Source organism: Melitaea cinxia, chromosome 20, assembly GCF_905220565.1.
Source record: "Melitaea cinxia chromosome 20, ilMelCinx1.1, whole genome shotgun sequence".
NCBI lineage: Eukaryota > Metazoa > Arthropoda > Insecta > Lepidoptera > Nymphalidae > Melitaea > Melitaea cinxia.
Genome location: NC_059413.1, coordinates 13,682,389 through 13,698,754, shown reverse-complemented (window position 1 = coordinate 13,698,754; position 16,366 = coordinate 13,682,389). Strand labels below are relative to the sequence as shown.

The 16,366-nt window shown below is 32.3% G+C and overlaps 1 protein-coding gene across 1 annotated transcript in view; it reads right to left on the bottom strand.

Annotated features, from left to right (window-relative positions):
* Positions 1 to 15,017, bottom strand: part of LOC123663543 (coronin-6) — a 47,455-nt gene extending 32,438 nt beyond the window's left edge. The window contains exon 1 of the mRNA XM_045598219.1: positions 14,751 to 15,017. Coding sequence (XP_045454175.1) covers positions 14,751 to 14,948 — 198 coding nt within the window. The 5' untranslated portion in view covers positions 14,949 to 15,017. The remainder of the gene's footprint in view (positions 1 to 14,750) is intronic.
* Positions 15,018 to 16,366: the final 1,349 nt, after the last annotated feature.

Below are 16,366 nucleotides of genomic sequence, written 5' to 3'. Positions count from 1 at the left end.
CTTTAGTTTAAAACATAAATAGCGCATAATGATTTACCTATATGAGTAATTGTCTTAGTGCTTATTTATATCATAAAGACTTAAGTTAATCTTAATATATAGGGTGAGGTCATACGAGCGTAATTTTTTGAGTTGGCAGTCGCGTAATTTCGGTCGCAGAAATCCTAACTCATTTTGCGTCGTCGCGCATCGTGTGGTACAAGCTGGACTTCTGTATGAAACCGAATGCAGCAGAAATTACGCGACTGACAACTTACAAAATTGCGCTCGTTTAGCCTCACCCATAGAGCTTTTCTCCTATTTGTTAAAATGACCATCCAAAAGTTCTTTTAAAGCCTACTTGAGTAAATTAATTATTGATTTTGATTACATTGTTATAATAACCATATAAATATACGAGTAATAATATTACAATTTATAAAGTCATTGATAACTTTAATAGTTCTATTATATATATGTATAACGGAATATTTAAATGTTTGTCGCTGATAAGTCAGAATTCCCAATATTTTTGCACTATTGTGAGCGCCATGGTCAAATGAGCAATGTGTGGGCGATGATTTTTATGGCTGTTTTCAACAGATTTCACAATAATAAAAATACAATGCGTTACAATATCGGCACACTACATATATCTTTATCTTATATCTTCCGATGGTGTTTCAATGAAACCAAACAATTACAAAACAGATGTCATCCCAATTATCACTATTCAAAGAGTAAAATCGACGTATTTTGATACAGATTTAAATTGTTCTAATTCGGTAACCAGTTTATTGACAATCGTAGTAAAGAACCAGAAATATAATGGAATAGAAAATAACCAAAAACGTCAACCGAACTAACTTCAAACCTCGAAGAGAAACCACACGAGTTTCCTGGTATAAGTGGTAGTAGGATTCAGGACAAGAATTCACCTCCACCTATATAGATAAGTCTTTGTCTAGTATTGGTAGGTTTTCATACTATTTCAATTCCTATTAATGGAATAAGAAACACCGTCATGCGCCGTATAACGTTTAATTTTAGTCGAGCAAGATGAGTTCCTTAAATAGCGATATATATAGAATATGATGCGAATTTCATCATCGGATGACACTCATTGAACATTCGTATGGGATTAGATCAACACGTACATAGTATATACTAGCATCATGATCTTTAGATCTTCGATGACTATTCTTTTTTGCGCCAAGAATACTTTCTGAAGTTCTATGATATGTATTTATATACAATACAATAGATACATATTATTTTTCTATACAAATACATGACACGCGTTGGCGCAACGGTTACAGCCATGGATTGTACCCGTTGCGCTGGCGGTTGCGGGTTCGATCCCCGCACATGACAAACATTTGTATTGGCCGTAAAGGTGTTTGCCGTGGTCTGGGTGTTTGTGCAGTCCTTGTGGGTCTCCCCACCGTACCTCGGAGAGTACGTTAAGCCATCGGTCCCGGTTGTTATCATGTACACCTGATAGCAATCGTTACTCATAGTAGGGAATATATCCGCCAACCCGCATTGTAGCAGTGTGGTGGATTAAGCTCTGATCCTTCTCCTACATGGGGAAAGAGGCCTATGCCCAGTAGTGGGATATTACAGGCTGAAGCGTATACAAATATTTTCAAGAAAAACGATTTGACTTGTTGTGTTTGTAATTGAGAAATTCAAAAATTACAGAAACGATATTAAAAACGAACGTGCTTTAGACCACACGACTGAAGTAAAACTTCTGCACAAAAGGCCTGCATTGTGTATAATATATACAAAACGTAACTGGCTATGAGAGAAAGAGATAAAGAAAATATGTACTTGTTCCCCACTCTCTTGCTCCGTTCGGTTCGCCCGATCACACTTTTCGTAACGCCCTCGTCACGCATTCATCAGCGTACTCCCCAAGTTAAGCGTGCCTAAAGAAGTTTTACTTCAAAAACTTTCACCAGAAAAAAAGATCACTGAAGACAGTATATTTTAGCGAGTGAAACGTAACAGCTAAAATCGTGTAATCCACGAGGGCGAAATCACGACCCCGAAATCTACTCTATTTAAAAACTGACTACTAGTAATTATAAATTGTTATGTATAAGTAAATGGTTTTAAATTAGATATGCCAATAGAGCACCGTTGATGGCTATGTCAATGTCACGTAGGATATAGAAGAAGAAGGTGATTATTCGGCGCGGTTGAGATTACAAACTTAAAGAGTGGAGTAGAGGATTTTACAAGAATCCCATCGAATGTAATTTAAGGAGAAGGTTGTGTAAACTGCGGAAGGTAATTTTTAATAGACATATCACAAAGATAAAAATGTATTTTAAATTTTCCCAAATAGAAGAGGTTCAAATTTAAAGGGAAACTGGAGACGTGGTTAATGCGGCCCGTAATGTTTGCCCGTAAATTATGTTTGAATTAAAAAAAAAAAATCACCGGGCTGTTTCCAGAAATTTCGTTCGCGACAGACTACCTGTATCTATCCCATATCCGACATTCTATCTCTGTATCGAAGTACATCCACATTCGTTCGACCATTCTGGCTCGATAAGGTAAACAAATGTCCATCCAAATATTCACAATAATAATATTAGTAGTTATTTCATAGTTATAACAAAATATTTTTCAGTTTCCCAGCATCCACATTCTAGAAACGTTGCACACGCGCTACGCTTTTCTCGTCTCACGTGGGCGGGCCCTCAATTTCCGCCGCCGAATTATTACCTAACATTCGTATCAACAACTATAACTATTAAAATGTTTTATAAATAATAATAAATCTATATATATTTAATGTTTTGCCTATCGTGCTGCGGTTCGTCTGTTTATAGATTAGCGTATCTCCTTACACCTGAGATCGCTTCGAGAATATATCGAAGGATTTAATGTCGTATTATTCTTGAGTGGAGAATAGATTATAGCCGTCATGCGTATAATGTATTAAACGATATTTTAAAATGCCTCTCAACTATGTATTTTCCTAAAAATGTAAAAACAAAATCAATGTAAGTGAGACACAAATAATAGTATCAAAATTATTTACGTTGATGTTTTTTTGTCTATGGATTTTTGACGTTCGTAAATTCTATTTTTCAAAAATTCAACATAAGTATTTGACATTCCGAGCCGGTGACCGCTTCACGTAAAGCCAAATTAACAGATTTTCAAAAAAAGATAATTATACAAAATTCATATTGATGACATAGTTGTAGTAACCGTATATATAATAATAAAGTCAGATAATGTTAGTTTATTAATTATTGGCACTTGGGTAATTTTTAAAAAATGAGTAAATCTTAATATAAGCACGATCGAAGAAACGTTAATATAAAATTTCATCTTTAAAATCTTTATATACATTTAGTACGATAATTCGTTATGTCATTGTGTCTCAAAGCAAGTGAATCATTTCATGTTATTGTTTGAACTCGTGTAAATTTGTTACAGATATTATTGCTGCGAGATCTTTTAACATTAGGACTGTCAAAATTCAGTGACTTCGTTTAAACTATCTTCAAAATTAGTTTAGATTTGATATTCATTCACGGTATTCATTGTTACAATAATTAAGTATTATCTGTCCGTCTACAAATCACGTAACCTTGACGAACGAAATAAATCTACAAAGCCAATTAATCTGTTTTCATTAATGGAAATTGTATTGATTTGTATGGACATATTGTATGACAAATCCGTACTTTAGTAGCATTACTCCATGTTATGTATCAACTAAATATTAACTTTGCCAAAAACTTTAATTAACTTTCTACTTCAATTTTGTGCATTCTTTTTACCAGAACTTTCCTTTGGTTTCAAACGCATTAGTGGCTGGCTCTGATACTGAAGTTTATAGGGACAGCATCTGTAACTTAACCCATATCTACGCGGCGAATCTGCCTTAGCATTGGTAACTAAACATTATCATAATTACACTACAACAGTTATAATACGAAAATATTTAACTCATGAGTTAAATGTTTTCGTATTATACCTGACAAATGAGAAGTAACGATTCATTTGACTTCAAGATATGTATAAAAAAGGTACCTATGGCCTATATACACATGGCTGACAATGGCGGTCTTGCTAAGGTAGCCAACATGATGTCTGTGAATTCAATACTTAAGAAATTCTTGATCGTTTTTTATATGACGATATTTAGTAATCATTCATCATCATTACAGCCTATACAGTCCACTGCTGGACATAGGCCTCCACAAGTTCACGCCAAAAATAGCGCAAACTCATGTGTTTTGCCCATAGTCACCACGCTGGGCAGGCGGGTTGGTGACCGCAGAGCTGGCTTTGTCGCACCGAAGACGCTGCTGCCCGTCTTCGGCCTGAGTATTTCAAAGCCAGTAGTTGGATGGTTATCCCGCCACCGGTCGGCTTTTTAAGTTCCAAGGTGGTAGCGGAACTGTGTTATCCCTTAGTCGCCTCTTACGACACCCACAGGAAGAGAGGGGGTAGCTATATTCTTTAGTACCGTAGCCACAAAGTACATATAGTAAAATATTTATATAATAATCTTTCTTTAATTTTTTTCCCTTCTTTATAAAGAAGTAAAAAGTTTTTTGGTAATTTAATAATAATTTGTAATTAACACGTACAAGAATAACATAAGTCCGAGACTCATTATCGCTACTCTTAAAACACATAAACGTAGATTCGTCACGGTCCTGCGGATGACGATAATGACGAACAATTAAAACACTTTTATTCCGATACATTATATGTGCCAGTTTTATATTTTCCACTGCGTTATGTAGATTTATAACCCTCATCTAAAACCCCATATTTGAGCCGCGACAACTACAATTAACATTTGTAAATAATGATATGGGAACATTAAACGGGCTCCTTTTAGCGCTGATAGCAGCTTACGGCTTTATATTATTTTGGCTGATTTCCATAATCTATTCATCTAATTTTGCTTTATATGGATAACATTTTTTACTAAATGCCTTTTTTATACTAGGTTGGCAAACAAGCTTCCGGCTCGCCTGATGGTAAGCGATTACCGTAGCCTACAGACGTCTGCAGCACCAGAAGCATCGCAAGCGCATCAAAGTTTGACTTAACTTAAAATTGAAGTATCTCCTTTTTCCTTGACATCACATATATTTGAGATTTTACCACATATATATGATTCCAGACTTTGCCTTTTCTTTATGAAGGTGAGTAAAAACAATTGAAGTAGTTTACACAATATATTTTTAAATCATTCAAATAGTCATCAAGTCAATCTAAAAAAATCAATCAACTTGTATAATTATTATTGAATTGTCATTAAAATCTTTTAGATTCAACAATGGCAAGGCTCCCGAACAAACAGTTGTCTCCCATTTCACTTTCATGCACCACTCTACCCGTAGATCTATTCAAGTGGCGTACAGCGCGCGCAAAGGTATGTGGGTCGCGTTATTTGCGTTTATTGTCATTTAATGTATCGCGACGACTTGACACATACGTTAATTGTTGATTGGGCGAAAATATTATTATTATTCTTGGGCTTAATGGCTTTCAGTTGTGCCTGAGGGCACTGTCGATTTCGCCAATGTCACGTGGGATAGAAAAGACATAAATTGGGCTTGAGTCATAAATTGGGCGAAAATATGTACCACATGTAGCTTTTAACATTTTATTTTTAGCTCGACTGACATACTAAAAGAGGTGTTTGTTGCCTAAGTAAAATTTCTCAACTTGCAGTCAAGCAGAGTGGTGGATTAAGCAGTGAGATGTTACAGGCTGAGTAAAACCATAATATTCTAAGATACGAATTAGACGTGATCTTGATCTATCTGATTGATGAATAAAAATTAAATGATTATCTTCTTTAGTATGTTAAAGATAAATCGCGAAAAAAAGGTTTATTCAGCAACCTCCATTCAAACCAGGCTTTTAGCAGGCAACCCTAATGTCATCGTATTCACAATGAAACGGCGCTCATGGTGAAAGTGACTAGGACGATATATGTTAATATAATTTTTATACCTGCCACCCAGTGGTTATGCCAAAAAACTAATAGACAAATAACGGTTGCATTTTCTACAGGCTTCACACTATCGGTAGGTATTAAATTTATTATTTAAACTCGTTGTTGGTTTAAAAAAAAAAAAAGGATTTTTCAGGCAATCCTTTCTTGATTATTTTTATTGTCAGATTCATCTTAGCGTATGGTACCCTCCGGTATACGGTATCTCGATTCTTATTTTAAATTTTAATAACATTGAATTAAAATTACCAGTAAAACGAATGGTAACAATTTAAAACTTTTATCTCGTGGAAGTTTGGCAAAGGGGTGACTAATGCATCTCGCGTCTTCCTATTTAAAATTCATCTCAGGTCTATTGAATTTCCTTGCTGAGTCAGTAATGGACTTTTTTATTAATGAATAAAACATTTAAAATCAAAATACCAATACTTTCACGATTAAAGAATCGTCCATTTAGTATCAACTGAGGCAGGGCACAGCTGAAAATTTCCTGCTCAAAATATGGAGCAGCCCGACTGGGGTAAAACCTCGACATTACAGAAGATCACAGCTAAATAATACTGTTTTCAAGCTGTGTTGTGTTCCTGTTGGTGAGTAAGGTGACCAGAGCTCCTAGAGGGTATTGGGGATAAGGTTTAGCTTCTGGTGTTGAGCCTATAGACTACGGTTAACGCTTACCATCAGGTGTGCCGTACGCTTGTTTGCTGACCTAGTTATACTTATATATTACAAAAAAAAGTATCACTAACGATCGATTTTAATCGTTTAATTGATAAAAATAGTAACAATATAAATAAATAAATAAATAAAATATTCTATAACCCAATGTACCCTACATTTATATCAACAAAAGATCTGAATGTTTATCTATACAAATAAATAAAATTGGATTGTCTGTTTGTAATATTAAAGTAATCGCTTTTTACTAAATGCATATGGATGTAAATACGGTACATATACCAAAATAATATTTTTTACAATCTTTGTCTGTCTTTCTATCTGTTTGTTCTGGCTAATCTCTGAATCGGCTGGACCGATTTTCACGGGACTTTCACTGGCAGATAGACTGGGCATAATAAGGAGTAACTTAGGCTACGTTTATTTTAAAAATTTATAACTCTGCGAACTGAAAAATAGCTTTTTGTTAAATTTCATGCGGACGAAGTCGCGGGCACAGCTTGTGTATTAATATAAATTTCAATGAAGATATCCGTTTATTAATAACGCTACATTATTGTAATTAATAACGATAGCCAATTTAAACCTAATAATCCGTGTAATGACTCGTTTGATGTGTAATAAAATATTTATATAGCGCATTAGCCAACAATACCGTACTCGTTTGCGCATCATGTTTCTTTGTTTACTTTATATACATATCTAAACATAATATGCACATACTAGGCAACCTGGCAAACTTCGTACAGCCTTATTTTTTTTCTTGAATATAATAATTATAATGTATATATGAAAAAAAAAACCGACTTCAATTACATCGACAAGTTATACGACGTAGGTAGACGAAAAAATAGTCAAGTAACGTTACTACTTTTTTGTCTACTTACGTTTTATTACTTGTCGATGTAATTGAAGTTGGTTTTTTTTTTTCGTTTAACAGCAAAAACAATTAATATTGTGTTATGATAAATAAGTAAACATAATTATTATGATATCGATACAGCTTTGGGGGTGGAGTTATAAAATAATAACATATAAGTACATTATTTTCAATTCCGCGAAAAGAAATCACAGTAACGGCCACTTATTACAAAAGCAAAAGCCGGTTACAACGTATAATTACATACACGACGCACGACCAAGAAGACAAAGGGTTACGCGCGATTATGACACATTCTCAGGAATCCACATAAAAAGTTAGTAAACATTCCCAGAAACGATATCTTTCCCTATTGTTGTACATCCATTGTCCCATATCTGTTGCACAACGTCACTTTTAAAATGTAATGTTTTTAACTATACACGCGAAAATAAACTTTAAAATTTTAATTACATGTGTCATAATCAAATGCCACGGTATGACATTACACTTGTATGAGTCGCCGGCTGTACAGCATTTCAGCATTGTTCGTTCGATAATGCATTACTGTGCTTCCTGCAAGATAAAGGATGATTATGTGTGATATGATTTAAGCATTGTGCTGTCGGTTTCCGAACTTCGGTTAGAAATGTGTCGAGATTATAAGCGACTTCAAAAAAAAGTCAGATGTTGTCAATTCGACTGTTTTTTTTTTTTTTCTAGTTATGTTACCTCAGAACTATTTACTGGGTTGACCAATTCCAATACTTCTTTTTTTAATCGAATGCTAATGCTTTTCATGTGGGCCCATTTAAATTTAATCGATATCTGATTAGTACTTTTCGAGTTATCCGTAATAACGCGTATTTATTTTTTTAACTACCAACGTTGTTACTTATTAATGTTAATTGAATTTTTTTTTGTTTGGAAGCAAACATATTTTTTTTTTATTTGAAGCCAGCGATAACATAGAAAATGTTATAAACACTTTTTGTCATGTATTTTTTTTTTTTACTTTGTTACGCATTCATGGCTAAATGGATTTAGATAAAAATGGTTTCTCAGTGAGTCGAGAATTACATGGATTTACGCGCGACCATCTTTATAAAAAAGAAAATTCGAAACAATGTATTGACAATCGCGATTTCTCAGTGTATTACTTTCTTGCAAATATTATGTGTTCGTAGCCTTCGATTTTAACAGACTTAAGGCCGCCTACATACGTAAAGTTCATGGGACGGCGTTAGAACGTGAACGGGACGGGAACGGAACGTGATTAGTAAACACTGACGGGGATTTTTAATGCATACAACACCATGACAGTAACTCAGTAACAGTAGGTAAATGCACGAGATTCCCCACTTTAGTTCTCCGGAACTAATGGAGCGACAGTGCATATGCAGCTGAATCACAGACGGGGCACGCGCGGGATACGATATTTCCAAAACTTCACGTCCCGTTCCGTTTCGTCCGGACAATACGCGCGTTACGTATGCAATGGCCTTATAAGATATTCTAAAATCAATTGAATGTTTCTTCTGCATAAGTTTGGCAATAATTTGGTTTGATCGAATTCAATATTAACTTAAATATATTTTATAATATACATTCAAAATTAAAATAGAAATCAATATTTATATTTCTATTTTGTAAATTTTGTGCATTATTATTTTTTTTTAATTATAATCAAAATTACAACAGGCAGTTTATTTTTCGAGCAATATTTATTAGATATTTTATAAATTTGATTAACGATTTTTTAAATGAATATTATTGTTAATAAGTAGTACATTATCCGATGTACAATAATTTTAAACATACTTGCTTTAGTGACATTATCATATTGTAGAATGTTGCGTACTCCGTAATGGGATACATATTAGATAACAATTTAATAATGGTTCAGTATAATATTTTATATGTATTCTGTGGATGAACCAATAAATAAATAGATAGATAGTTAAAAGATCAAAAAGCTAAATACCTGTCTGAATCTGTAATTGGTTACATATTTTTTTATTTATTATAAGTATTAATAACAACAGATTCACCTAAGAAATAATAATAAATAAATAGAAAAATAATTGGATAATAGCGTGGCAAAGATTACTCAATTTATGATTTAATCACGGCAATTTAAGCAATTTATCGCCCACGTAACAACAAAATTGTAAAAATAATAAAAAATAATAATATCAATTTAGCTACCGTTATTTAATTTTAAAATAACTAGACAGAAAGAAAGAAAACTTGTTTAACTACATAAGTGATTAAAATAATTTAATACACTTCAGAGACTGTAACTAATCTGTTATTATAATTATGTATAACAGTTATAATAATTTCAGCGAGATACGGAACTGAGGCGAGTTTCTAATTTGATTTGTTACCAAGATGCTAACGATTATATTATTTACAATAAAATTACTTGGACTGTGTCCTGTTTGATTTAACGTCGCACACAAACAATTACAGCAAATAAAGTTTTATATACTTATTGAATAAACAAACAGATACTGATGTTATGTATCTAAAATACATAACTTATTTAAAGTAGTTTTTACACATACACAGTTTACGCGTGGTATTTGTTCGAAATTCCAGATATTTAAGATTGGTGTAACGCCAAAGAGTGAGCAAATGAGTTGAATGAAAATCTTCCTTCTATACGTTTTTAAGATGGTAGAGGTTGTAGGCTAAAATATAGTGAATTAGCTAAGAACCATCAGTTGTAGCGCAGCGCCAGATTTCGGAACATATCACGAGTTAGCAACTTTTTTGAAGTAAGACTTCTTTACGCACGCTTGACTTGGGGAGTAAGCTGGTGAATGCGTGACAAGAGCGTTACGAAAAGTGTGATCGGGCGAGGCGAACGGAAATTGAGAGGGAGATATAAGGCACACTCGTTGTTTTTTTCTTTTTTAGTTTGTCCAAGATTGCATATACTGACTGTAAATATTTTTCTTATCTATACTAATACTAGCTGACCCGGCGAACTTCGTATCGCCTAACAGTGACTTTTAAGTATTATCACAAATCTTTTGTATGGGAGTATAGAAAAGTGTTGTTTTTAGACTTTTTCAGGAAATTTAAATTTTTTTTTAATTTTTCTCTCCGTAAGAACCATCCCCGTACTTCAAGGAATATTTAAAAAAAAGAATTAGCGAAATCGGTCCAACCGTTCTCGAGTTTTGCGCTTAGCAACACATTTAGCGACTCATTTTTATATTATAGATTATAAAGCTAAAAAGTTTGTTTGTTTAAAATCGCTAGTCTTAGCAGGTACTGGTTCGAATTTATTGAAAAATGATTTTTGTGTTGGATAGCCCATTTACCGAGGAAGGCTATAGGCTTTTTTCCCCACAAAATAACCTTGTGAAATCGCAGGGCACAGTTAGTAATAGAAAAAACCAGAAAAGCTTGTCAGTAAATACATATGTATACAGAACTAATAGGCATAATTTTAAGAGTTGTCTTGATAAGAGAGCTTGGTTATCAAGGAAGGATAGGCTACAAAATATCAGTGTCTGAAATATAGCTAGTAAGTTAACAAATTGAAGTAAAATTTCTGCATATTGATAATTTTTTTTTTAAAATATCTAGCAGTAGTAATGAAAGAAAATTATAAAAAAATAAGCATTTTATTTATAATAAATGGATTAACCTACTTAAAAAAAAATGTTTTTTTAAGTCTCATCAGTTCTAAAAGAAGAAAAACATTAAATTAACTCATGAAAACATGGAGAATAATTTATAATTTTTCTTTTCAAAGTATTTATGTAATTTCAAATAAAAATTATATTATTAAATATAGTTACTTGTAAAAAGCCTGTTCCACTCGTTGTGGATAACGCTATTTGACGGATGACGATATGCGACAGATAAAACTTTTTAATGTATTATTCTTTTCAGCATCGAATTTCACTGAGTTTATGGGATATTTCTAAATGCATGAATTTAAAACTGTAGTTTATTAACTGAGGTGAAACAAGTCTTAATTATTACATATTTGACCTCCTACTGTTAAAGTCTAATCGTAACTTATTTGCAACATAAACTTTATGCTCAACTAGCGAAACTGGCCTTAAAGTTTATGTATCTGTTACTTAAAAAACTGTCATGATATTTGTTAGTAAACATACGACTGGAATATTTATTAAATACTATGGTTGATTAGATAAGAGGAAGAAAATATTTAAAATGTAACATAATAGATATATTATAATGAAACTACTTTTTCGGAGTTTATCGCAGTTTATTTTTTTAAATGCCCGACATTTCGGATACTTTTCAGTAACCATGTTCACGGGAGGAGTCCTCCCGTAACCATGATCATCAAAATCCGAAAAAGTTGTTTCATTGTAATCAGTGAAATCTAATATATAAAATTCTCGTGTCGCAGTGTTTGTAGTTAAACTCCTCCGAAACGACTTGACCGATTCTCATTAAATTTTGTGTGCATATTGGGTAGGTCTGAGAATCAAACAACATCTATTTTTCATACCCCGAAGTTATAAGGGGGGGGGGGATTAAGGGGGGTTAATAACCTATATGGCAAAACAACGTTTGCGGGGTCAGCTAGTATTATTATAAAATTAGCATGCAAAACCTTATTATTGTGTCATGTTTCTATATGTATTTTTAAGTGCAATAAAGTATTTAGAAGATTAATGTATGTACTGTACTATAACCTCCCACTGATAGGCCTCTGAGGGAAACCTTTCATATTTCTTTGAAGAAAGTAGCAAAAGATGACACTGATATTTTTTTTTAGATTTCTAAAAACACTCCCAAAATATATATTTTTTTACAAATTTTATGTCACATAGCAATAATGCCTAGCTAATAAATACCTTTCCTACATTTACAGTTATATTTTAAATAATTGAATTCTGCTCAATTGTAGCTTAGCAAGTGGTTATCTTAATCGCAAAATATAATTTTCTTTTTAATTAAGGTAAAAAAAGACAACATTCATAATAATATTTCTTAGAAATGTAAAAATTAACATATAATTTACTTGAACAACCAGTTTCAATACTCTATCTACCTCTGAATTTACTCATTTATCTGTAGATAGAATTTTTGACATAAGCTCCATAATAATTGTGGCAAAAATCTTAAATCTATCTATTGTAGGCATAACCTCAAATAGACAGGTTATTGTTGTGCTGTGTGGCTACGGCACTAAAGAATTTAGCCACCCCCTCTCTTCCCATGGGTGTCGTAAGAGGCGACTAAGGGATAACAAGGTTCCACAACCATCTTGGAACTTAAGAAGCCGACCGATGGCGGGATAACCATCCAACTGCTGGCTTTGAAATACACAGGCCGAAGACGGGCAGCAGCGCTTTTGGTGCGACAAAGCCAGTACTGCGGTCACCAACCCGCCTGCCCAGCGTGGTGACTATGGGCAAAACACATGAGTTCACGTTATTTTTGACGTAAACTTGTGGAGGCCTATGTCCAGCAGTGGACTGTATAGGCTGTAATGATGAGACAGGTTATTGAAAATGGCTATTAGAGGAACTCTTATTTCTTATAAGAAAGTAATTAAAGAAAATACTTAATACAACATATACCTTTATAATATTAAAAAACGTTTTTTTATAAATAAAACCTGAATGACCTAACCTAACGACCGCTTTGGTGTAGTAGTGCATGTAGTCGCCTAAAACACCGACAGTATTTGTATTTGTACAAATATTTCTTTCCTGTTTTGATGTCTGCCCTTGTGGGTCTCCCTGCCGTGCCTTGGAGAGTCACGGTCCCAATCGTTATCATAAATACCTGATAACGATCTTTACTCATAGTGGGGAACATATCCACCAACCCGCAGTCGAGCAGTGGAAAATAAAGCACCAATTATTCTCCTATATGGAGAAATAGGTCTGTACCCAGCAGTGGAATGTTACAGGCTTAATCGTGGCTATTATGCAAAATTATTATTTACATTTCCAAAAATTTTACAGTGATTACATATTAGTCATACCAGTAGATTGAATGTTAGACATATATTTATAAGTTTAACCAGCAGTATTTATAACAAGTAAATAAAGATATTAATAAAATTTAAATATATTTTTTTAATGTATTAATTGAATTATGTCACACTTTATACCTTATATTAATACTGTTATTAAATAATATAAAAATATAAATAAACTTGCTGCATTCTAATTGACTATTCAATGAAATTCTCAACACTAGTGACACTAAGACTAATTTATCCTCATATATAACTGTATTCATTATTAACTTGAAATGTTGTGATATAAAATATACCCCTTTATAAATCACCCTTGAATTAAATTTATTTTGACAGCAGTTTGGACACAATCCACGACACAATTAACAGAATATATTTAATGTATATTTAACAACAAAATTGACAATTTTTTTTATGTCTGCAATAATCAATGTAGCTTACAATCTCAACCACACTGATCATTCTCCTTTGTGTCTTTTCTATCCCACGTGACATTGGCGAAATCGACAGTGCCCCCTGGCACAACTGAGAGCCATTAAGCCCAGAATAATAATGTATGTTTAATACATTTCATATTTTAGAAAATAAAATTTACTTTTAAACTGTGTGCAAAATTGACCAAAAAAAAGGATTTATAACGGAATATATATTTCTATTCCAAATTAACATAATAATGAATATTTTTATCAAGATAATTAATTTGTTGCAAAAATTAGACGTATATTATTTACATTAAGATTACAAGCTATTATTGAACTATTTATTTAACTATTTTAATTAAAATTATAATAAATTAATAGGGCTAACAATCAGATATAGAATACGAAAAGAAATATGTATATGAGTGTTTTATTTAGAAATTATGTTTAAAATAGATTCTTTTTATTAAAATCTAATAAGAGATAATGTATGATTTTTGTATGATCTGAAGTTAGTTTTATACTAATAGACATTAAAAAAAAAAAAATTATATTTTCATGAATCAAAATATTTCTATTTAATTCTGAGCAATACACAATGCAGCTAAATCATTTGTACCTACTTATAAATAAACTTTAAACTAGATATTTCTAGGATTCTGTTATAAATGTCTGAAATAAATTTAAAAATATATTCACATAAATATTGTCGAATTATTCAAATCCTTTATAAAGTTATGTTATTTATTACTAAGTCCTATATCCATAATATATTTTAAAAAAAACTTATTTAATGCCTCTATAAATGAAACTCACCTTATTATGAGGTAGGACTATGAAGGCTCCTCCACCGGCCGACTCGACGATGATGGCCAGGAACTTGGGGTTCACTGCACAAAACGTAGAGTCCCACGAACTCTTGGACACTCTGATGTTATCATAACACTGTTCCCTTTTCAGGGCCTGCCCATAAACGTGGCGGAATTTCGAACTACGAACCACTCTAAACGACATCTGTAAACGAAAATACGCGCATTTACAAACAAAACGGTACACACTGTGGTTTATTCGAATAATTTCACTGGAAACATAACCTATACGCCAGTACTAGTCTGACCTATATTGACATTAGCAAAAACTATTAACAAATTCTAACTCACGTTTAAATATAAGAAGAAATTATAATATTTACACTAAATATTGCAATGAAATCATTTGAATATAACTAAATGATTTTTTGGAAAATAATATTGAGAGCTGCTAAGGTTCGAAGGGAGGACGGTTGGGAAAACGAGCAAACTCCTTAATTGGTAATGCCTACAGCGACTGCATTTACTGATTATAAATGACTTGCTAAAGATAAGGTGGTTCTGTCAATATGGTAAAGACAAGTACTTTTTCCAATTATTATTTATTTACAGTTAGATTTTATTATTTAATATTATTATTTAAACATTTAGTTAGTGATAAAGTTTTAAATCCTTTTCTTCATTTCTGAACGCATCAAAAAATGTCAATATAGACATGGTATGGTAACGTTCACTTTCATATGAAAAGCACGAACATATAACTTTGTATCAAGAATTCTATTTAATAATTCAATTATATTTTAGATAGCTTACTTTTGGAGGTTGTATTGGAGGATCTGGTTTTTTGAAGCTGTCCTGTGCATGATAACTATGACAACGTTCTCGTCCTACCCTCTTTGATATTGGTGCTCGTCGTGTATTCGGACTTGTAAAACTGTTATGCCTTTTGATATCCTAGAATAATATTAATAATTAGCACCTTATACTAAAAAGGTTAAACAAAAACAATTAATATTATATTACTTCTACAACTACTATTACTTATTTCATGTTTCCAAATATATAATAACTGTAATGCACAAAGAATATTATCGAAATATTTCTTACCGAAATATTAGGGTCCATCTTAATTATTTTTGCTTTGTGTACAACTAACATATCCATAAAAACTCATACAAGAAGAAATTATTTTACCTTTAATTTATATTTACAAATCAAATGTGACAAGCGAGAGGGTATGTTTTGTTTGAAATTGGTTCATGTCATGTGTATTTGTTAAAGTTAAACGTAAGATTTTGTGTCTCAAAATGTATTTAGGTTACCGTAAAATTTACGTGGCATTCATACCAAGTCAGTAATACATTAATATAATTTTAAATGGCATAATTTAAATCATACGTAGAGGTTCATGTTTTACTTTATTTTATTTGAGAAACAAAATAATTATTACAACACAGATATATTTAAAAAAAACAATGAAGTTTCATCATAAAATTACCACAAATAAAAGATAAAAATAAATGGAAAAACCAAAAAAGCTGTTTATTTTAATTTTTTAATCTTGTATTACATGTTCTCATGCCAAATTATGTTTTTGACATAAACAACCTTCAACTTGTCAAT